Raw genomic sequence first — 22474 nt, 5'->3', positions numbered from 1 at the left:
CAAGTCTCCATCTCCTTTTTAGGCCTGAGGTACTGGTCTTTCTGGAACCCACACACTCGGTCACTCATAGGTCACTCATAACGGAAGAGAATCTTGTAAACGATTCCTTCAGTCTAAAGTGTTGTCATGTTATCTGTGCAAATAAGAGAAGTAAGTGGCAACTTTGTAACCACTTCTGTTATCTATGTGACCAATTTATTTAAAATATTTTAACCCACCTTTCTCTTTAAAAAAGACCCAAGGCAGATTACAGCAGTTAAAAGGCAGCATTTAAGTTAATAGCAGTGAGTATACAATACTAAAAGGATCAATGAGTACAATGCCAAAAAGCATAAGGGACACCAAAATACATGCAAAACAGTATGGTACTACAATCTATTTTTACAACCCCACTTGGCAGCCAGTCACTAAGGGAAAGTTTGGCCACTTGCTTGAGGAAGAACATTAAAGATGGGGTCAGCCTAGCCTTCTGTGGGAGGGGGTTCCACAGTCTGGGTCCTCTCCTGTGTCCCCATCAAACACACCTGTGAAGGGGGTGGGACTGAGAGGAAAGCCTCTCCTGATGTTAACACTTCAGCAGGTCATAAAGAGAGATGCAGTCCTTAAGACAGCTTGGGCCCAAGTTGTTTGGGGCTTTATAGGTTATAGCCATCACTTTGAATTCTGCCCAGAAGTGGAGTGGCAGCTAATGGAGTTGCTGTAACAGAAGGGTTATGTCAGCTTTCCCAGTATTAAGCATCTGTAAGAGGACTTTGCCTTCATTTGTGGCTTTAAAAGAGTCTACTGTACTTGAACCTTGGTGCACAAGCACTCAGTCCAAGCATTAGCTCACTTGAAAGATATAAAAATGAAAAGGCTTAGTCTAGAAGTTGTAAAGATGCTAACAAAGACTATTGCTTTGTTGCCTTTTAATGCAATACAGGCTTATCATATACTTCCATGTAGGTCTAATATCTTGAATTTTGCTGACAGTTATATAGTTATATATAACTTTACACAGAAGCAGTTTAAAACTACAAGGATCAATTTGTACTGCTTGAAGAAGGCTAAAATACTTGCCTAAGTGGTTCCTATGGTCTTAACACATTCCCAACCAGTTATATCTATTGGCTTGGTATGGGATTTAAAGCTTTATAGACATATCAAAGATACAGACACTGGTGTGTTGAAACTTTTTGTCCAGAATTCTGTTGCCCTGTTTTGTGCATGCAGTGAAATGTGGTCTAACTGTGGGCCTTTTTTGGATGTTCCGCAAGGAACATCCTAACCCTTACAAAAGCCTCATTGCAGAAAGGAGGCAATCTCTAGGTTGTACAAAAGTAAGCCAGAAATCACAGAATGCTATGGGTAGAGGTTGCCTTCTGCCCACTCTCAACAGAATGTTAGCTATTAATGCTGCTGGAAGGTTACTTACATTGTCTGCAGATTCTTTGCCAGTCATTGGGTAAGGGTTAAACTGAAGGCCTATCATTTTTGATTGGAACAGGGATGTGGCATTCAGATTTTTTAACCCCAACTCCTGGAATGAATTCCAGTATGTCTGTTTCCATATGCCTGTATAGGTCATTACTGGCTTAAAAGAACTGGCTTTTTTTTTTGCAAAGCATCAGCCTGAGTTGATTGCTAATAGTAAGAGTGTGCTTCCTCCATGATGGGTATTTACAACTGTGGATATATTTAGCATAATCTGGACTATATTAACTGAACAAGGAATGATTTGCTCACTTCTTTAATTAGTTGAATCTAGTTGTGCCCTTCTGTTCACAGAAGAACCTTTGAAGGGGATGGAATGTCGTCTGTGCCAGTCCCCTGTGTAGCACTTCCAGTTTGCTCCAGAGTGTTGGGGGACCACTTTAGATCTTGCTTGTCCAACCTCCGGGCATACGGCCCAGGTCAGCTCGTAATGCGGCCCAGTGCAATTTTTTATTTTTAAAGAAATTCCAAAGTTTCAAGTTACACTACCGGCGCTTGTGGCCAGAATGTGGCCGGGGCATGTCACAACAGTAGAGGGGGAGAGAGGGAAGGAAGGAAGGAGGGTGAGGGAGGGGACAGGGGGGCTGCGTGACTGCATTGCGCCATCCCCGTCAATAGGCGGACCCCCTCCCAGCTCCATAAAGCCGCCGGAGTTGAAGCTGGCAGCCTCCGCTGTCTAAGATCGCAGCTGCCGGTAAGCGCGCTTGGAGCGGGGTTGTGGAGGAAGGCTAGGGCTGCCCCCCCCCATGTGGCCCAAACCAAATGTATGTGCGGCCCAAACCAAATTTTCATCTTCTAATGTGGCCCAGGGAAGGTGAAAGGTTGGGCACCCCTGCTTTAGATCATTGTAAAAAGTGGTACAGGATCCTGCAGGGGAGACGGGTGATCAGCCAAAAAAGAAATGCAAAAGACCTTCCCTGTCTTATCTTTTAACAGAGCCCTCTGCTAAATTGGACACTTCCGTAAGTGAAAGGACAGCTTTTTTTCATGGATGGAAACCATTGGATATGGTCCACTACTAGAGCTGGTTCTTTCCTCCTTTTCAGTTTTACAGTGAGAAAGACTTTTTGTGGGGATTTTACAGCGTTTCCCTTCAGGTTGTCCATTGGAAGGTGGTGTGGAAAGGGGAATACTCCACTGTGTTTATAAATCTTGCTTTTGAAAGAGACTGGTGATTTTTCAAGACATCAGTCCTCTGCAATTTACAGCTGAAAGTAATTGTGTTGGAAAGTAGGGTTTGGGATCTCATCACCAGCCATGTTCTAAATGGCGGCTTTTGTATATTTTATCTCCAGAGATACAGTAACAGGAGGAAAGTTAGCCTGGAGAAAAACCCAGTTTGCCCTGTCCTGCTTTAGATCATGCCTTCCCTTCTTCCCTCCCCGCTCAAATCTTTTGTCATCTGGAACACATTTTACCAAAACCAGACATGTGTTACTGTTTGCAATGTGGACCGCATTTGTCCTGTTTTGTAATACTATTTAAATAGCTTTCACAGCTGTCTCTTGATGCTCTTGATAAAGATGGGTGACAAAGGAAGGGGAAACAGTAGGGGGAGGTAGAGCCAGAGCCAGGTATGGTATTTGGTATTAGAAAGAAATAGGTGCAACCTGAAAACTAAAACAGTTTGCCCCCCTACCCCATGCACCTCTATGCATTCAGTAGAAGTTTTGTTTCAAAGCATTTTTTTTAAAAAAAAGATAAGTCCAATTCAATTCCAGCCAAGGTGCATGCCTGCAACTCTGCTCCCCTCCACACAGCCTTCCTCTTTTACACACCAACAATAATTTTCAGCCCCTTTGGTTCTGGGTTTGACAGAACCCCATGTGGAGGGGGAGAATCACGTGTGCAGGGCGAAGTCAAGCATGCGAGGAGCAGAGTCTTGCCCAGTGGGGCTGAAAATTAGAGGGAACATTGATTCCAGCATTTAATCACAGACTTCTGTATTTAGAATAACATTAATTAAATTCTTACTTTGCTAATGGGACATGTGTCTCATATCCACTTCAGCATGAACTTTGGCACTTCACTAGTGCAAGGAGCAGTATTGTCTTACATTTTCATTTGCCTTGAGAGTACATGATCATGTTGTTAAACATTTCAAGTGGAAAACACATGCTTTTAAAAAACAGATTGCTGTCAGTGATGATCTGGCTGTATCTCAGACTAAAGGAACTGCTTAATTTTCTGCAGGCCAGCACAGATGCAGGGACAGCTGGAGCCCTGACTCCTCAACATGTCCGCGCCCACTCCTCTCCAGCCTCACTGCAGTTGGGAACCATTTCTCCAGGAACGCTTACTCCTTCCAGTGTAGTTCCTGGGGCTGCACCTTCTCAGCATCTCCGCCAGTCATCTTTTGAAATCCCTGATGATGTGCCCCTACCACCTGGTTGGGAGATGGCAAAGACACCTTCTGGCCAGAGATATTTTCTGAAGTAAGTAAAAATCACAAAAGAGGGGTGGTGGCAGATCTTTGAGCGTTTTCATTTTTTTTTCAGCAGAATTAATTGTTTTATTTGCTTGCTTAACCTGTTTGTGTAAAACTATTTGTATGCCCTTGACATTGTTTGGGGATCATTGTTGAAAATGATTGCAGTGACAGGGTTGGCTTGTGAGCAATTGTATACTGAAATTGCACATTTTCTGAAATAATTGCATTTAACATATGAACATACCTGTAGTGTTAGAAGACTGTTGATAATACTGTATGTGGTAGGACCATAGCTTAGCATTGAGCACATGTTTTAGAGCAGTAGTTCACAAACTTCTTGCCATCATGAGTGCTTTCTGATTTTTTAAATAAAAAATCCTCATGTCTCCCCGTTACTTTTCCCATTGTCCAACTCTCTTTTTAGTAGAACATTTTTCAAATTAAAAATTATCTCAAATAGTTTTTATTGAGGAATATTGCATTTTAGTAATATCTGTCACAGAATTCTTTTAAACTGGTACAAATGTTTTTCTTTAGAATATCTTGCTGTCACTCTCGCAAGCACATTTGCATCCACACACACAATCATAGAAAACATGCATGTTTTGGAACCACTGCTTTAGAAGCACTCAAGCAATATCCTAGTCAAAATCAATTTGAAAGACCATAGTTAGGAAAAGCTTTTCCTTAAGATCTTGAAAAGTCACCACTAGTTAACTTGAAAAGTCACTACTAATCAACCCTGAGTGATCTCTGGAAGGACAGATCGTGAAGCTGAGGCTCCAATACTTTGGCCATCTCATGAGAAGAGAAGACTCCCTGGAAAAGACCCTGATGTTGGGAAAGTGTGAGGGCAAGAGGAGAAGGGGACGACAGAGGATGGGATGGTTGGACAGTGTCACCGAAGTGACCAACATGAATTTGACACAACTCCGGGAGGCAATGGAAGACAGGAGGGTCTGGCATGCTCTGGTCTATGGGGTCACAAAGAGTCGGACACAACTTAACGACTAAACTACAAACAACAAAGTGTCTTCCTCCATGAAAGACAATTTCATATATTGAGACACCTTTGAGAGTAGAAAAGCTGGGCAGTGGGGAGTTATGCATTAGTGGCCAGGTACTTATTTCTTTGTTTCTGATTCTCAGAAAGCTTTTTTGAGACCATATTTTAAACTGCTTTCTGAAACCTTGGGACAGAGGAACTTTTTTGTGTAAGCTATGATGCTATAGATGCGAACAAGAATGTGTAAGATACAGCAATGTCATTTCATAACCCCTTCTTGTGTATGGATGTCTGCCTTTTAAGGCTGTTATAATACATCTGAAAAAGTGGTTTGTAGACCACAAAAATGTATGTCAAAAAAAATGTTAATCTTTAAGCTGCCACCGGAGTCCATGCATTTTGCAGCAGAAGACTATACATTTGGCTGCCCCTCATTTTGAAGTAATTTGATTGCAGGCTTATTGTAGATACTGCTGTATCAAGAAGAAGAAAAAATATTTAGTCCAGATTATCCAATTTCAGACGGCTGTGAAGGACTACATTCTAGCATTTTGAAAGGTGAAGACTATTTGTTGTTGTTCTTATTTAGTTGTTAACTTGTGTCCAACTCTTCATGACCCCATGGACCAGAGCACGCCAGGCCCTCCTGTCTTTCACTGCCGCCTGGAGTTTGGTCAAACTCATGTTGGTAGCTTCGGTGACACTGTCCAACCATCTCGTCTTGCCTTCACATTTTCCCAACATTAGGGTTTTTTTCCAGGGAGTCTTCTCATGAGATGGCCAAAGTATTGGAGCCTCAGCTTCAGGATCTGTCCTTCCAGTGAGCACTCAGGGTTGATTTCCTCCAAAATGGATAGGTTTGTTCTCTTTGCAATCCAGGGGACTCTCAAGAGTTCCCTCCAGCACCACAATTCAAAAGCATCAATTCTTCGGCGGTCAGCCTTCTTTATGGTCCAGCTCTCACTTCCATACATCGCTACTGGAAAAACCATAGCTTTGACTATGCGGACCTTTGTCGGCAAGGTGATGTCTCTGCTTTTTAAGATGCTATCTAGGTCAGTGGTTCTTAACCTTTTTGAAAGAAACGCCCCCTTGAGCCATTGAGGAAGTTATTATCGCCCCCCTCCCCGCACTGATATCTTATTTGTTTGTTTGTTTGTTTGTTTGTTTGTTTATTTATTTATGACACTTAAATCCAATGACCCCTGAAAACAAAATTCAATTCCAAGAAAATGAAATGCCCCAAAAAAGGAACATTTAATGATTTAGTTGCAAGTGAATTTTAAGACCCAAAAAGAAATATAAAAAGAGCATAAAAACAAACTGCAATGCAGGAACTAAAAATTTCAAGACGAAAACTCTGAAACTAAATTAAGATTGGAGGAAAATCTATATTCATGCACACTGTAAAAAGGCTGCAGCCATCTTCACAGGTTTGGCTTGCTCCAGCGCCCCCCTACCGCCCCCCTTCTGCTCCAGCGCCCCCATGCCGCCCCTTTTCGTTTTACTGCCCCCCTGAAAAATGAAATTGCCCCCTGGGGGGCATTATCGCCCACGTTAAGAACCACTGATCTAGGTTTGTCATTGCTTTCCTCCCAAGAAGCAGTCATCTTTTAATTTCGTGGCTGCTGTCACCATCTGCAGAGATCATGGAGCTCAGGAAAGTAATATCTGTCACTACCTCCATATCTTCCCATTCTATTTGCCAGGAGGTGATGGGACCAGTGGCCATGATCTTAGTTTTTTTGATGTTGAGCTTCAGACCATTTTTTGTGCTCGCCTCTTTCATCCTCATTACGAGGTTCTTGAATTCCTCTTCACTTTCTGCCATCAGAGTGGTATTGCCTGCATATCTGAGGTTACTGCTATTTCTTCCTGCAATCTTAATTCCGGCTTGGGATTCATCCAGTCCAGCCTTTCACATGATGTATTCTGCATATAAGTTAAATAAGCCGGGAGACAATATACAGCCTGGTCATAATCCTTCCCCAATTTTGAACCAATCAGTTATTCCATATCCAGTTCTAGCTGTTGCTTCCTGTCCCACATATAGATTTCTCAGGAGGTAGATAAGGTGATCGGGTACTCCCATTTCTTTAAGGAGTTGCCATAGTTTGCTGTGGTCCGCAGAGAATTAGGCAAATCCAGAAACTGAGAAAGTGAGACCAAATCAAAATGGGGTAGGATTGGATTAATTTGGATATTTTTTCACCAAATCTTCAATGTGGAGTTTATCAAGCTCAGTTTTGAACATGTCTACTCAGGAATCAGCTCAGTGCAATACCTCTCTGGCCTGTAAACACAGTTTGGTTCCATGCAGGATGTTTAAGGTGTTTAAATACAACAAGAGAGAGAAGCAGAAAATTATTGTTGACATGGTGGGAAACCCCTGGCCCACAAGCAGTTCCCCATCAGCATTCTGTATCTGTAAAATATAGGATTTGGTGGGACTTTAAGCATGTGTAACCCTAAAAGCTCCATTAAAGTAGATTGTTGTGGATAAAAAAATCTTACCATCATAGGTAACTGGAAAAAGTAACTGGACCATAACATGATAAGTAACTGGAACAAACACCAAAGTAGCTGACATCCTGAAACCACATTGCTCCATCAGCAGAAGTACCCAAAAGGCAGCAGAGAACAGGGCAAGGGAGGAGCCACAGTATGGCCCATGCATCCTGCCCCCAGCCAAGGGACGCGGGATAAATCAAGCAATTCCTTGCATCCTGAGACCAGGAAGGGCTGGTATAGCCAGCTATTTTGTGCTATGTTAAGTGTACTTGGAACAGGCACTGTTCATAAGGGAAAGCCATTTAAATACATGTCTGGTTCAGTACTTAAACTAGTACCAACAGTCTTGCAAAAATAAATAAAATTATGGGAGCTGCTGTTTAACTTCAACCTCCTGCTCAGCTTTCAGAAATTATTTTCCTGTTGCAATAAGTCATATTTTTTTAATGTCATACTTTTAGTGCACCATTTGGGTGGGAATCATGGATGAGGGGGTGCTGTAGCCTTGCTTAACTGACCAACTGGCTTCTAAAGTCTCACTGATTTCATTATATTTACCATTCTTCTTGTTGTAGTATAATTCTGGGTGTAGCACCTAATAACACCTAATAACCTTCCCCTGCTTACTGTTCCAGTTAGTAGCATGATCCATGGTGAAGCCTTTTGCTCTTAGGCCAGGTAGTTTTCCAAAATTGTAGGAAAGCTTTTCTTGAAAGGCAGCCCATTCACACTGGAGATCATTGGCTTCTATATTTCAGTCTGCAGGTCACTCCACTGGAGCATTGACTGCTGAATTTATGAAAGGTGGTTGCTTCATGTTTCTCCCTATTTAAGGCAAACTGGTATTTTGGGAGGTGGTTTGGGGTTAAATAATTGAGTTTATCTAAAGGAGAGAACAAGAAACTGGGCCTTCTCGGTGGTAGCCCATCATCTTTGGAACACCTTACCCCCGGAGATTCAACTGGCACCCTCACTGGAAATTTTTAAAAACAAGTTGAAGACTTGGTTCTTCCTGTAGGCCTTCCCTCCTCCCATTACATAGCTTCTTTATCCCATCTTGGATCCTGTGTTCTTTATTGATCTTTCTGCTCTTATGATCAAAGTTATTTTGATGCTGTTTTTATCTTTATATTATGTAAGCCAGAGTAGATTCCCAAATCTAGAGGGGTGAGGTAAAAATGGAACAAATAAATAAATACTGTATGTTATGTTATTGTGCCCTCCTGCCGGAGATCAGTCCCACTCCTTACTACTTTCCCCCATTTCATAGGAGCTTTGAGGGAATATGAGAGAAATGAGAAAGATCAAGCCAAGATCCTATTTGATCCTCATGTCTGAGGACATTTCAAACACACTTCTCTCCATTCTTCCTCACCTTTTCTCCTTCTTCCTAGTTGAATGACCCAAAGTTAAGCATTTTGATTTCAGGGAAATTGTTCTATTGTAGAGATTTTCAAGAGGGACATGCAACTAGTATGTCTCGGTGTAACAAGCAATTTTGGGGAGTAGTTTCAGTTCATTTAACCTGGTTTAATCAATTGCTAGCAAAGCTGGCTGTGAATGAACAGAATGAAATTGGAATAACTGAGTTATTCAGAAAGTTAAGGAGAGGAAATAGTACAGGCCTGTCTGGTTGATTAACATTGTAACTCAGCCCTAGAGCACAATCTTCACATGCAGAAGTGGCAGCTTCCATCTGTAGCATATACAGTAAATAGAGTAAGGTACCAGGTGAAGCAGGAGACCTTCATCTAAGATGTGGGAGCCCATTGCTTGTGGAGATGGGCTTAGATGCACCAATGATTTACCTATTTTTCGCTCCATAAGATGCACCTGACTATAAGACACACTTAATTATGGAGTGAAAAAATACAGTACATTGAAGGCAAAAAGGCAGGGGAAAAGGACGGGAGATTCGAATTTCTTGTCCTTTTCCCCTGCCTTTTTGCTTTCGGAGGTCTCAAAACGGCTTCCTCCGATTTTGGGGGGAAAGCCCTTGAAGACCCCTGAAGGTGCCGTTTGCCACGACGGGGACCCCCAGGGAGCTCTCCCAGGGCTTGCCCACCGCCATGGGAGACCTCCCTGGGGTCCCCATCACCACGATCGGCGCCTTCCGAGGTCTCAAAGGGCTTCATCTGATGTCGGGGGAAAGCCCTTGGAGACCTCCTGGGGATCCGATTGCGGCGGCGGGGGATCCCCACAGGAGGTCTCTGATGGCTTGGAGGAAGCCATCAGAGACCTCCTGGGGGTCCCCCGCCGCCACGATCTGACCCCGAGGAGGTCTCCAAGGGCTTTCCTCCAACATTGGAGGGAGCCCTCGCAGAAATGTATTCGCTCCATAAGATGCACACACTTTTCACCCCACTTTTTTTTGGGGGGGGGGAAGTGCATCTTATGGAGCAAAAAATATGGTAACTTAGTATAAGGGATCATCTGTATATTTTATTATTATACTGTATAGCCAAATATAGATGGTCCATAGACTTTTAGGGTTATTGAAGTGCCACTGATTTTAGTATTCCTAAATTTCAAAGTAGGACAATACAAAACAAAATCTTTAAGAAAACATAGGACCAGTTAGGACACTTCTTCGAAACTCATAAAATCAGGTTTGCTTGTTTCAAGCAGATCGTAGTTCAGGTTATACTGTTTGTTAAGTTCACAGGAAGTTATGATAAAGTATGATAAATTGTGTCAGCAAAAACAGCATAAAATGTTTTAATTTTCCATGACTGCATTGAAGGAGAAAGAGGACTATGCAACTCTAAGACTTGGTATAGTTTCATTCTAATATTATACTTTATTTGTTACATCAGAGCCATCTCATAACAGGTGTTTAAGAGAAAGCTCACATTTTGTCTTAGCCATATACTTTCTAGGTAGCCTTGCCTCTCCACTATTTCAGACATTGTACTACAGGAATAATATTGCCTTGCTTTAGTGCAGAACCGGGGCTGGATTCTATGCTCTACCCCAATCCTCTGTGGTCTAAATGACATAATGGAAATGGCCAATCCCTTTTACATCACTGAGTCTCCAGCCAAAGCTGTGAAAGGCGTTTTTCCATCTAGCATTTCAGCTTGGACCCCGGCTCGGCTTCCCTTTTTATCCCCTTTCCTTGCATTACAATGTTAGAAGCAACATCAGGAAGGGAATCTTTGAATTCTCAGTGATTGGAGATGCCAGGGGTTTCCTTCACTCAGGTCTCTAGGGCCCAGATAAGGAACCTCCCTGATCTGGACATTTACTGGGACAGTAGTTGCAAATCATTTCAGCCCCTTAAGTAAGGAGCAGTGCAAACAATGCAAATAAATACTTAGTGGAAAATAGTTTGGTGTCTGAGTAACTAGTAAGTAGATGCCTGGCTCTAGTGTGTGCTTGTCTGTTAATGATGGGCATATCACATAATCTCACTCAAGTCTTCATCATGAGTTACCATGACTCCCCAAAAACAGTGGTGTGCAGTTTACTATGTCTGAATTCTTTTTATTATTGCAGACATGTTGTTGAGCAGAAAGATGGGTTCATAAATACTTTAAATAAGATTAGAATGTAGGTCACAGTTTAGCTGTAGCAAAGGGAATGTGAACCCATGGAGAGAGTCTGTAGCTCACTCAGCACATTGATTATAATAGGTTACATGTTCGATGATAGGCATCTCACATTAGAACTGGGATATTCCTGTCTGAAACCTTGGAAAGCTGATGCTAGATACGGTAGATGATGCTGAACTGGAAAGACCCAACAGGATGAAACAGGTTCACATATCTGTAGTTTAAAGGTATCTCTTCCCACCCAGATACAGTTGGATTGTAGGATAAATGTCTAGCCTGGACAAAATCTACATCAGTTGCAAACTGTATCGTAGATTTCTTGTGAAGTCAACTCCCTTCTTTTGAACATAATTCTTTTTTATACAGAGAAGAAAGAATAGCCTTTTATAGCTGGCTTTTGAATCTGTGCTGTTTTAGGAATAAATGGTGTGCATTTGATCAAGAATAGACTTTGGACAGTTTTATTATTGTTAAAGAAATATCTTCAAACCACCCCTGCAAGAGATGTCTTTTCTTTCTCTCCTTTCTCTCTCTCTCTTTTGTTTCTGGTATCTGTTTCAAAGCATCAGGTTTCAGTAAGAACAATAAAGAGCCTGAGATTGGAAAGTACACACAAGTCTGGCAGACTCATCTGCATGAGCCAGATCATTTGTTCTGAAGCAGACATCCAAAGTATATGATTGAGAGAGCTGCTAGCTGTGAAAGATGTGGCTTGAAGGTGGGGGGAAAAGTAGAAGCAAACCAGGTTGTTAGGAAGAAAAATAAAGGCTGTATTTTTTGACTTTCTTCCTGTTGGATCACATGCTGATCTGAGAAGATAAACAGCTTGATAAGTTGTTTTTCTTTCTTCTTTTTCTTGGGTGCTGCCGTGGTTTGGGAGAATCTGAGGACAGCTTAGCCCTGAAGAACAACACTGATGCTCCAATATAGATTATGTGTGTTGTGGAACTGTACCAGATCCACTGTTTGTATAAAATGATTTCTTTTTGTAAGCTCAGTTGCTTAACTTGTAAAATTGACTTGTTTTTATTAAGATCATCTTAGAAAAAATAAATATGTGAAGTCATCTAAAAAAAAGTAAGATGTATTCCTTTTTCAAACTTCAATACGACTAATAGGATTTTTGTATCCTTTTAAAATGCCTTAAAAGAATAGTATATTTACCGTATTTTTCGCTCCATAAGACGCACCTTTCCATAAGACGCACCAATTTTTTAGGAGAAGAAAACAGGAAAATATAATCTGTTTTCTTTGCTCCATAAGACGCACAGACTTTCCACACCCCTGTTTTGTGGGAAAAAAGTGAGTCTTATGGTGCAAAAAATACAGTACATTCTTATGTGTGCTGCAAAACCAATATTTTCTTTACTTGTATTAAGGTATGGTAGGTCTTTGAAGCTTTAAAATCAACATAGAAGATTCTTGGTCTAGGGCCTGCCTCTGCTTTTGCTTTCTTCTCTGTTTAGTGCATCCCCACCCTGCTGCCAGTAACAGTTCCTGTCTCATTCCCTATACTATTATGGGACTATGCAGATTACTTTTAATAGTCAGCTGTTGCCATTCAGTGTTATGGTAGGTGACTATGTATGTGTGTGCTGTGTCTTCTTTCTGTTTCCTTGATGGTGAAGAAACTGACAGCTATGGGTGCGGTTTCCATAGTGCTGTGCTGTATCATGTCCAGTATAGGACATTGCTGCATGTGTGCTGCTGTCACACTGCAAAGGCATGCATTCTAAAGTATCCCTGACAGGCAGTCATCCGCCGTCCCACCTTCTGTTTAAACACCTCTAGTGCTGGAAAATCTACCGCCCTATGAAGCGCTCTGTTCTATTGTCAAAATGCTCTCATGGTTAAGAAGGTCTCCTTTCCTGTAGTTTAAATATGTTGCTAAGGGTCCTACCCTCTGCTGATGAAGAAAACAAGTTCACTGTATGTGCCATGTGACAGCCATTCAGATATTTGATGTTGACTATCATATTTCCTCTCAGTCTTCTCTTTGCAAGGCTAAACATGCCCAGTTTCATTAACCATTCTTTGTAGGGCTTGGTTTTCAACTGCTTTATCCTGGCTACCCTCCTTTGGGCATTCCAACTTTTTGTTATCCTTCTGAAACTGTGATGTCCAGAATTCAACAAAGCAAAGGCAAGCCCTAGACCAACAAGGGACATATAGGAAGTGGAAAGGAGGCCATGAACACAAAGGAGTACAAACAAGTAGCAAGGAACTGTAGTGATGATATTAGGAGGGCAAAAACTGAGAATGAGCTGAGGTTAGCTAAAGACACTAAAAGCAACAAAAAAAGCATTCTTCAGGAATGTGCGTAGCAAAAGACAAAAGAAATAGTGGTTAGCTACTCAGTAGAGATATTCCATGATCACTGCAGATGGTGACAGCAGCCACGAAATTAAAAGACACCTGCTTCTTGGGAGGAAAGCAATGACAAACCTCGACAGCATCTTAAGCAGACTGCCAAAGAATTGATGCTTTTGAATTGTGGTGCTAGAGGAGGCTCTTGAGAGTCCCCTGGACTGCAAGGAGAACAAACCTATCCATTTTGAAGGAAATCAACCCTGAGTGCTCACTGGAAGGGCAGATCCTGAAGCTGAGGCTCCAATACTTTGGCCATCTCATGAGAAGAGAAGACTCCCTGGAAAAGACCCTGATGTTGGGAAAGTGTGAAGGCAAGAGGAGAAGGGGACGACAGAGGACAAGATGGTTGGACAGTGTCACCGAAGCAACCAATTTGACCAAAACCTGTGAGGCAGTGGAAGACAGGAGGGCCTGGCATGATCTGGTCCATGGGGTCACGAAGAGTCGGACATGACTTAAAGACTAAACAACAAATTTGGAACTTGACATTTTTCTCTATTAAAACTCTTTTGGTTTGGTTTAGCTTATTTATCCAGTTTGTTATGTTGTTCCTCAATCCTGGTTTTATTAGCCACACCTCCCATCTTAATGCAGATTTTATGATTATCCTCTCCAGTCCCTCATTCATTTCATTTATGAAAATATTGAACACTGCGCTTAAGACAGAACCACATGGGATCCTGTTAGTTACTTCTCTCCAATGTGATGCACAACTATTGTTTGCGGCCTACTCTGACCCCTAGTATCCAGTGTGGTGTAGTGGGTAGAGTGATGGACTAGGATTCTGAAGATAAGGTTTGAATCCCTACTTGACAATGGAAATTCACTGGGGGAGTGGAACTGGTAAAATCACTTCTTAAATGTCCCACTTAACTTGAAAGCCATATTAGTGTTGCTATAAACTGATTCTGACTTGACAGCACATAGCTAACTAAGACCCCTAGGTACTTTTCACATGCCAAGCTAACTATCTTACATCCTGTATTTGAACATCCATTTTTGACTCTTTAAATGCAGAACCAGTAATGTGGTTTGAAGTGAGATTAATGAAAAACCACACATTTTAAAGCAGAGGTGAACATCTTTGGAAGGTCTGAGGACTATATTTTCACTTTCAGGCTCAGAAATGCCAAAGAATCATGAGAAGAAACGCCAGAGCAGAAGCATCTAGATGTCTGTTTCCACTGTTGATTTTTCAGTTGAAGGAGATAAGTCTTACTAGGATAGACTTCCAAATCCCCTCCTGTGCAAAACTTGCAATCTCTTGAGACCTCCCGTGGCAGAAGATACGCTTTTTTATGAACATTTTTTTTGGCTTGTTTTGGATGAGAGAGTATGGAAAGGTCACAAGATGGCTATGGAGGTGTCTTGCGTGGCCACAGACCACACTTTGCCTACCCTTGTTAAAGCCTGCATCCTCTCTTAAAGCTGAAACATGAGCTCCTGTGAAGTAGTCTATACTTAAGAGTTGGCTCAGTGTTCTTTCTGTGTAAAAGGCTGAAGTATGAGAGAGAATGTGTCACAGTGCCAGACATTCAAATGACAATAGGTTAAAAAAAGAAAAGAAAAACAGTATTGTTCAATCTGTGAATATTCAGATGGTCAACTGAATAGTGTTGACAGATATTTTCTATATCATAGAGAAACACTGTTCACAGTGATAAATACCAGTCTTTACTTCTGGAAAATTCTGAACATTTTAGCATTAACAGAAGTGATCTTAATTAGTATGGATAGAGAAAAGCAGATTTTAAAAAAAATCATAGTTAATTTTAATAGTGTTTCCCAAACTTGCGTCTCCAGTTGTTCTTGCGCTACAACTCCCAGAAATCCTGGTTAGCACAGCTAGTGGTGAAGGCTTCTGGGAATTTTAGTTCAAGAATATCTGGGGACTGAAGCTTGGGAACCACAGTATTAACAGATACAGGCCCAGCTCAGTTGCAGCATGCTAATTAATAAGCTGGTGTGTTAAAGCAAAATATGCTGTTTATATACTGCTGCATAGTGCTTCAAGCACTCTCTGGGTGGTTTATAAGTTGATTATGCAGGCTACACATATTAAACAGAAGCAGCAGCATCGCTTCTACATATCCCCCTGTTTCCCTGCTGCTTTGTTAGCTTGGCAGCTTTAATACTTCTGTCTTGGTTAGATTTAAACTATACTTTTTTGTTGGCCAAACCAGGAAATTCTATGGTTGTCCAAGGAAATGGAGAATTCCAACACTATAGAGTAGCTGCTGGTAGATGAGTCTTATTAACTAGTTGATAACTGCTTTTGAGCATAGCTGCTTGCAGTACTGAGACCCTCATTTAGCACTTTCCTACAGCCCTCTCCCCCCTGTTGCATCATCTTTCTGGATCTTGGACTACTGTTGGGATAGTGTGGTGCTGGTATGATTGCACCTTGAATCAGCATGCTCTCCCCACCTGGGTGGAAGGATGCTGATCTTGCTGTGGAAGACCTCTCTATAGTTCCACTGGCATAGACAAAACACATCCTGGTGGGATTTATACTCATTTGGACTAAGATGCGTAGTCAGAGGCCTGTTTGTATTCTTTCTTAAAGGGGAGATGTAGTTCACTGCAGTGTGAGAACAGAGGTGCTGATACAGCCTCAGTGGCTGTTTTATAGCAGTGGGTACTTCACAGTTTTATTAGCTGAAGACATAGATGGGATTCTTAGAGAGGTAAAATCTACCAAATATGTGTTGGACACCTGCTTGGGTCATAAAAGTTGCAGGGTGATAGGAAAGGATTAGCCAACAGGGTAAAGGGAATAATGAATCTCTCTCTGTAACGTTCCTTTAAAGAAGAGCCTATGAAGAATGTTTAGAAATTTAAGCTATGGTATGTTCCACTTTAACTGGAAAAGCCCTCATTAACCTCTATGAAACTTGCTAATCTCCAGTGTTCCATTGAGTCTCTTCTAAATGAAAGAGTGCATGCTGAGTTCTCAAACCCAGGACTTCTCAGGCCCAGGACTTCCATTCTTCTGGGAGCATCCTGGGACTGCAGCTTGGCCTTCGCCCACACAGGCTAGCTCTTCTGGGATGCCCAGTGGGGAACTGAACTCTTAAGCTCTGGCTCTGCAGCAGGATGCATAATTCACTAAGTTATCCAGCCAGTTCTTGGCTTACAGTATATAGTTATGGTTTATTAAGTATGATCTGGAACATGAACACCTCTGTAAGTTTTGTAACACAGATGGCATGAGGACTATTCTTAAGAAAACTGTAAAAGTGAAAACTACAGTTTATACCTGCGATTTCTTTTAATTGCAAATCAATACAAGCAGCTTAAAATGCCTTCTGAAAGAATATCTCAGTGACAACTAACGTGGACCCAAATGTAGAGAGTTGTGTATGTGAGCGTCAAAACCTTGAACCTAATCCAGGACTCCATGGGTAGCTAGTGGAAGCAAGCCAGAAATAGGGTGATGCGATCATATTTGCTCGCACCAACCACCAGAGAAAAGAATTGTGTGATCTCTTTGGTGAGTTTCTTACTGTTTCCTATAAGACATTCTTTGTTTAGAAACAATATTTTATTGCACTTTTTAATTCAGCTGTCATGGTGATACTACTTATTGGGGGTCTAAATAAAGCTTAGAAGAGTTGTTAGATGACCCATTTTTAGAATATGTGTAACAGAGCATATTGAGCATATTTTTCAGTTTTGAACCCAATATAAAATCAATATAATTTCAAATCCATAACCAATGCTAGTTGCAAGGTTTAGGTTGATTAAAACCCTTTAAATTAAAGTAGCTATTTTATTTGACCCCACCATCTACTTAGGTCAGGTAATTGCTTAGGAATGTAAAGATCTATTGCATATTCATACAAACTTCCTTTATATTACTTCACTCTACTTGGAGGTTCTCCTATGCATGCCACATTTAAATGTGTTATGATGTCACAAATGAATATATGGTTCTCATTTATTTTAATGGGAAATCTCTAGTAGACATTCACAGTAGATGGTGCTCCAATGCTAGAATTGGACTATTGGATTATTGACATAATTTGGATTTTTACATGTTTGAATGTATTGGATTTCTCATATGGTTTAATCGATTATGGAGAAGCTATACTTTTGTATCTAGTTGGTTTCAAAAGATTTATATATTTTATAGTGTTGTAACATATATTTGTTAGCTTAATACTTTATTAATTAAGACTCTGGGATATTACTTCCTTACATTCAGTTGAAATCAAATGTGAATAAAATAATTCATTGGTTGTTGAATGATAAGCAAGATTATGAATGATAAGCAAGATTATAACAATACATTGGGTGACTTGAAGTTAAAACAATACCATCCAGCTGTTTTTCTGTTTCCTCAAAAGACCAGCCTTGGGAACATATTTGCTGCTTGCATAGCCTCATCTTTCTTGGCCTTTTTTGCCATCTTTATTGATTAGCAATTGCTTCCAGATGCACAGTGTACTTTTATTTTCCAGAGCTAATTTTATGGTAGTGGAGTTTTAACTGGAAGCAGAGGGCTTAATGCTGTCTCATTTTGAACAGGAATAGCAAGGCATTGGTGCTTTTTATTGAGGAAACCTGCCTTATGTGATAGGAGTCTAGAACGCTTATGACTTGAACTAGATTACAGTTGTGCCTCACTTAACAACGATAATCCGTTCCAGGAAAATTGCCGTTAAGCGAAAACATCGTAAAGCGAAAATAAAAACCCCACTGAAACGCATTGAAACCTGTTCATTGCGTTCCAATGGGGTAAAAACTCACCGTCCAGTGAAGATCCTCCATACAGCGGCCATTTTCGCTGCCTGTATAGCGAGGAATCCGTCCCTAAACACAGCGGGGAGCCATTTTAATCACCCGGCGGCCATTTTGAAACCGCTGATCAGCTGTTCAAAAAACGTTGTTTTGCGAAGAATCGGTTCCTGAAGCAGGGAACCGATCATCGCAAAGCGAAATTCCCCCATTCAGACCATTGCGATTGCAAAAAGATCATCATTAAGCGGATTTGTTGTAATGCGGGGCAATTGTAAAGCGAGACACCACTGTACAGTGGAATTTTAGCTTTTGTGGTCGGAAGACAGTAAAATCCAAAGCAGAGTAATTAATAATGATGCTCTCATGAGAGAAAACTTAACTTGTTAGTTAAGAATCTAGTCCATCAAGGTTTTTTTCCACTGAGCTGCCCATACACTTTAGCCATGCTTGTACTGGCAACAGTGCTTGTTGGTTGTACCTCCAGTGTCCATTGTTTGCTGCCGCCCAGAGACCTTTGGGTAGTGTGGGCAGCATATAAATTAAATAAATTAAATAAATAAATTTTCAAAATGGATTTGCCTACCCTACAGCTTGCAAGCTGAATAGAGGGGACATCTGTGTTGCTTTGGAAATGCTTCCTGTTGGCCAGCTGTAGCTTGCCATTGCAATGAACTATGAAATGAGGTCTCAGCTTCATCTTAAAGGCAAAAAGCAAGTTTTAATTAGCAGGAGCTGATGGCTTGCAGACCTGTATCTTAGAGGGTTTGGGGGGGGGGGCTGCTTTTCCAGGTGTGCTTTCTCTTAATTTCTAGAACAAAAACAAGTTGAATGGCTCAACATGTCTAATTCCTTTGCAGACTCTCAGAATACCTATTAATCATGCTTGATCCTGAGGAAATTGTTACTGATCACCCCAGCTGTCTTATGTGGTTAGCTTACTCTGCAGGAAACTGTTCTTCCAAGAAGTTTGTCAACAACTTCCTCTCTCTCCCCCCATCTTTATATTGCTTCCTAAATGAACTTGTGGTATGTTTTCAGTTGCTGTCTTGGGGTGCTCTTAGGGCTGTTGGCAAAACCCTAATGTTGTGTATCCTTTATAAAGTGATTAGATGTGTCCTGCCTTGAGAGTGTAAATATGGAAATGTAGGGCAAAAATGTGTGATAATTGACCCTTAGAAAATAGGATAGTTGTTTCTAAAAGTGCATCATGAAATAAAGGCAAAAGCACAACATTGTATCTGAAAAAAAACCCTGTAGAGTATAGTTGGACAGTGTCATTTCTTGCTAAGCAACAGTATGTTTTACCAAACGACTGATTTTATGATAATAAAAGCCCAGGGCAAAGGTCTTTGTGCAGAATAGTCTCTGAAGTATCCGGTTTAAAAAGGAGGGGAGGGAATTTTGCCTAAATTCCTGAAGATTAACAGCCAGCCAGCCAGGAGAGGCAATACTAGACTTGATGGAGAAGAAGCTATCTTAACTCCAGGCCAATTGTACAACTGTGTAAGCTATACTAATTAAATATATGTGTGTGATTTTCTTGTATAAATTTTGTAAATGCATTCTTTTGCATAGTGTTTTTGAACTAGTCCACAAGCTTTTGAACTCTCACTCTCTGCAAATACTATTCACTGATTGACTAATGCTGTTAAATTATTATGAATAATTCACTATGCATCTATCTTCAGTAGCTGTGGGTTAGTAAATGCTCATTAAACTGAGTTTCTTAGCTTTCGAAATTAGCTTAATAATATATCATTATATTTCATACATCATTCTCAGGATACACCTGGTGGAGGGCAGCAGTATTTTAAAATACAGTGGTACCTTGGTTTACCAACACCTCGGTTAATGTAATTTTTGGTTTACGAATGAAAATCCATTGAAAATAATGCTTTGGTTTATGATTTTTTTTCTTTTCTTTTTTCTTTCTTTCTTTCTTTCTTTTTTCAATACGAAGCAAGTTTCCCCAGGGTGCATTACGCCTAGGAGGTTTATAGTACTGTCCCCGTGCATGCGTTCCTACGGGAAGCTGCGTTTCGGTTTGCATATTTTTCACAATATGAAATGTCCTAGAGAACACATTACATTCGGAAACCAAGGTGCCACTGTAAAATGCTTCTCTCATTTTTACACTTTTTATACACCTTGTTATAAAAAGTGAACTCAGTATATTCGAGCACATGTTGGGCATGTTGTATGTTGCTCCCACTTTTGCCTTGCCTTATAGTTCTCATTCACTGAACTGAAATTGTCTAGAGTAATACGTATGTTCCACTGTCTTGCCTTTCCATACTTTGCTCTGGAATGTGTGGAAATGGCATGTGATTCTAGAGGGCCTAAAGATAGCTTTGCCACCAAAATCTCATGGCTTGCTAGTGGTGATGAATCATCGTTTCCCTTTTATAAGCCTTTAATCATTTGCTGTTGAGAGTTTATATTTTATTAGCCATAGGGTCCTGCTTCTCTTCCCTCTAGACTAGACTAGACAAATGTGTTCTTAGCCTACTGTTCCCCACAGACTGAACTAGCATTGCTAACGGTGAAGGAGTATGGCAATTTCATTTCAGCATCTGGAGTACCATACACCTAGAAGGCTAAGAAAGCACTCCACAATTTGCTTTGTTCACAAGTAAAATTTCTTATCAGTCTTGTGTTTATCTGCCTTACCCATCTTTTCTCTAAAGAGTTCAGGGTGCCGAATATGCTAGTATTCTCCTTTGCAACTGCTTAATGACATTGTGATAAAAACAGTAGGATTATGACAGCTTCCGGAGTGCCACAAGGGAGGATAAGAAAATCTGTGTGGGAGACTGTGTACAGTATATCACTTTGAGTGCTAAAAAGAGAAAAATGGGCAGCAAAGTTGCAGTTGGAATGCAAGTGAGTGTTGTATCTGTTTCCAATAGAATACAGCCATTAGGTTTAAGAAGTAATGTTGGCAAACAGTATGTATTTCTTTGATTTGCAAGAGCAGTTTCTCTTATAACTGCAGCATGGCTGTGCTACCAAAATGGTTGTCAAATGGGCACTTGAGGTAAAAGCTATCTAATGGATGTATTTTGGCTTACCGAGAGCTTAAAAAGTAGCTATTGCATATTCAAAAGAGTTTTAAACCTTGAAAACTAGTTGAAATCGTACATATTTTTAAAGGAAAGTTCTTAAGTGATAAGAACTCGTAAAGTTAAACGCTCTTTAGTAACCTTTCCTGCTTACCTTTAATGTGATAAATCATTTCTGAAGAGCTGATTTGAAGTTTCAGCCTGCAAATTATTAATTAATTAATTTCTAAACCACCCATCTGACCAAATAATTTACCTGTCTAAATTATTTAGGTTTTTGGGTTTTTTTTTTAACAGTTCTGTTTGAATAGCATTTATAACTTTTTTTAAAAAAATAAAACTTTAGGGAACAACCATAGTCTGTCATTTTCAACATCTGTCTGCAGTTCCCCAAAAAAATAGTAAAATAGTATTGGTAGGCATAGGTACCGGTGCTTCTGCTGTTAGGCAAAGTAGACCTGATAGTAATCGATCTTTTTGTGACTGCTTTAGCTGCATTATGTGGTAATGAAGATGAGTAAGAAAGTCCAATCTTTACTAAGAATGAAAGGAAAATGTGGGAGGAGGCTTCTGGGACAATCAAACTCTAATTCTTATTAGTTACAAGGTAAGCATCTTCGGAGATTTTAGTGCTTTCTTGCTGCACATCACCTTTGGAATAAAGTTTCACCCCTCCCTCATAATTGTGAAAGAGCTGGGTTGAGACAAGTAGATGTTGCTGCTATCACACCTACTTCGGCCTTAAGGGCTGCTTCATTGTAGTGGAAATCAGAGCATCAAATTGTGGAAGAAGATGATGTTGCTTTAACAAAATGAAGTTGTTTGTTCTTGTCTGAGCCCACATACTGTAGCAAAAAGCTTTCTAGCAATTATATGCTGCTGCCATGGAAGCACCTTTATTTGTTCAGGTCTTGACCTCTGCAAGAGGCAAATAAGAGTTGCTCATAAATCATGGCACTTGGTTTCAAAACCTTCACCCTGCACTTTCTATTTTCCTCTTTTATCCCAGTCTTCTTCTTGTTGCTATAGAATAGGAATAATTATATTGGTTGGTTTTCATCTGAGTTGTGATTTTCTAAGTCTTACGATTTCTGAGAGTTGATTCTAGTTGATTAAGAAAAATAGCCAATGGTCTTGAATATGTCTGATCTTAAAATTCACAGTATGCAAACATACTTAGGAAACTTAACTAAAGGCAGATTAGTAACTATTATGCTTACCATGTGGAGCTGGAGGAAAGAATCAGAAGATGCATCTTCATGTACTGTGGAGCAAAGAGCAGAAGGTAAGGATGTCCTGTTTAACATAAATTTTGACGATTAAA

At 40.5% G+C, this 22474-nt stretch overlaps 1 protein-coding gene across 4 annotated transcripts in view; it reads left to right on the top strand.

Annotated features, from left to right (window-relative positions):
* YAP1 (Yes1 associated transcriptional regulator) overlaps positions 1-22474 on the top strand; it is a 95794-nt gene that overhangs the window by 3818 nt on the left and 69502 nt on the right. For all 4 annotated transcript variants that reach the window (XM_072993628.2, XM_078390100.1, XM_078390099.1 and 1 more), the window contains one exon: positions 3667-3908. In XM_072993628.2, coding sequence (XP_072849729.2) covers positions 3667-3908 — 242 coding nt within the window. The remainder of the gene's footprint in view (positions 1-3666; positions 3909-22474) is intronic.

The sequence above is a fragment of the Pogona vitticeps genome, chromosome 3 (genome assembly GCF_051106095.1).
Source record: "Pogona vitticeps strain Pit_001003342236 chromosome 3, PviZW2.1, whole genome shotgun sequence".
Classification (NCBI taxonomy): domain Eukaryota; kingdom Metazoa; phylum Chordata; class Lepidosauria; order Squamata; family Agamidae; genus Pogona; species Pogona vitticeps.
Note: the sequence above shows the minus strand (reverse complement) of the source record. Positions and strands in the feature narration are given on the sequence as shown.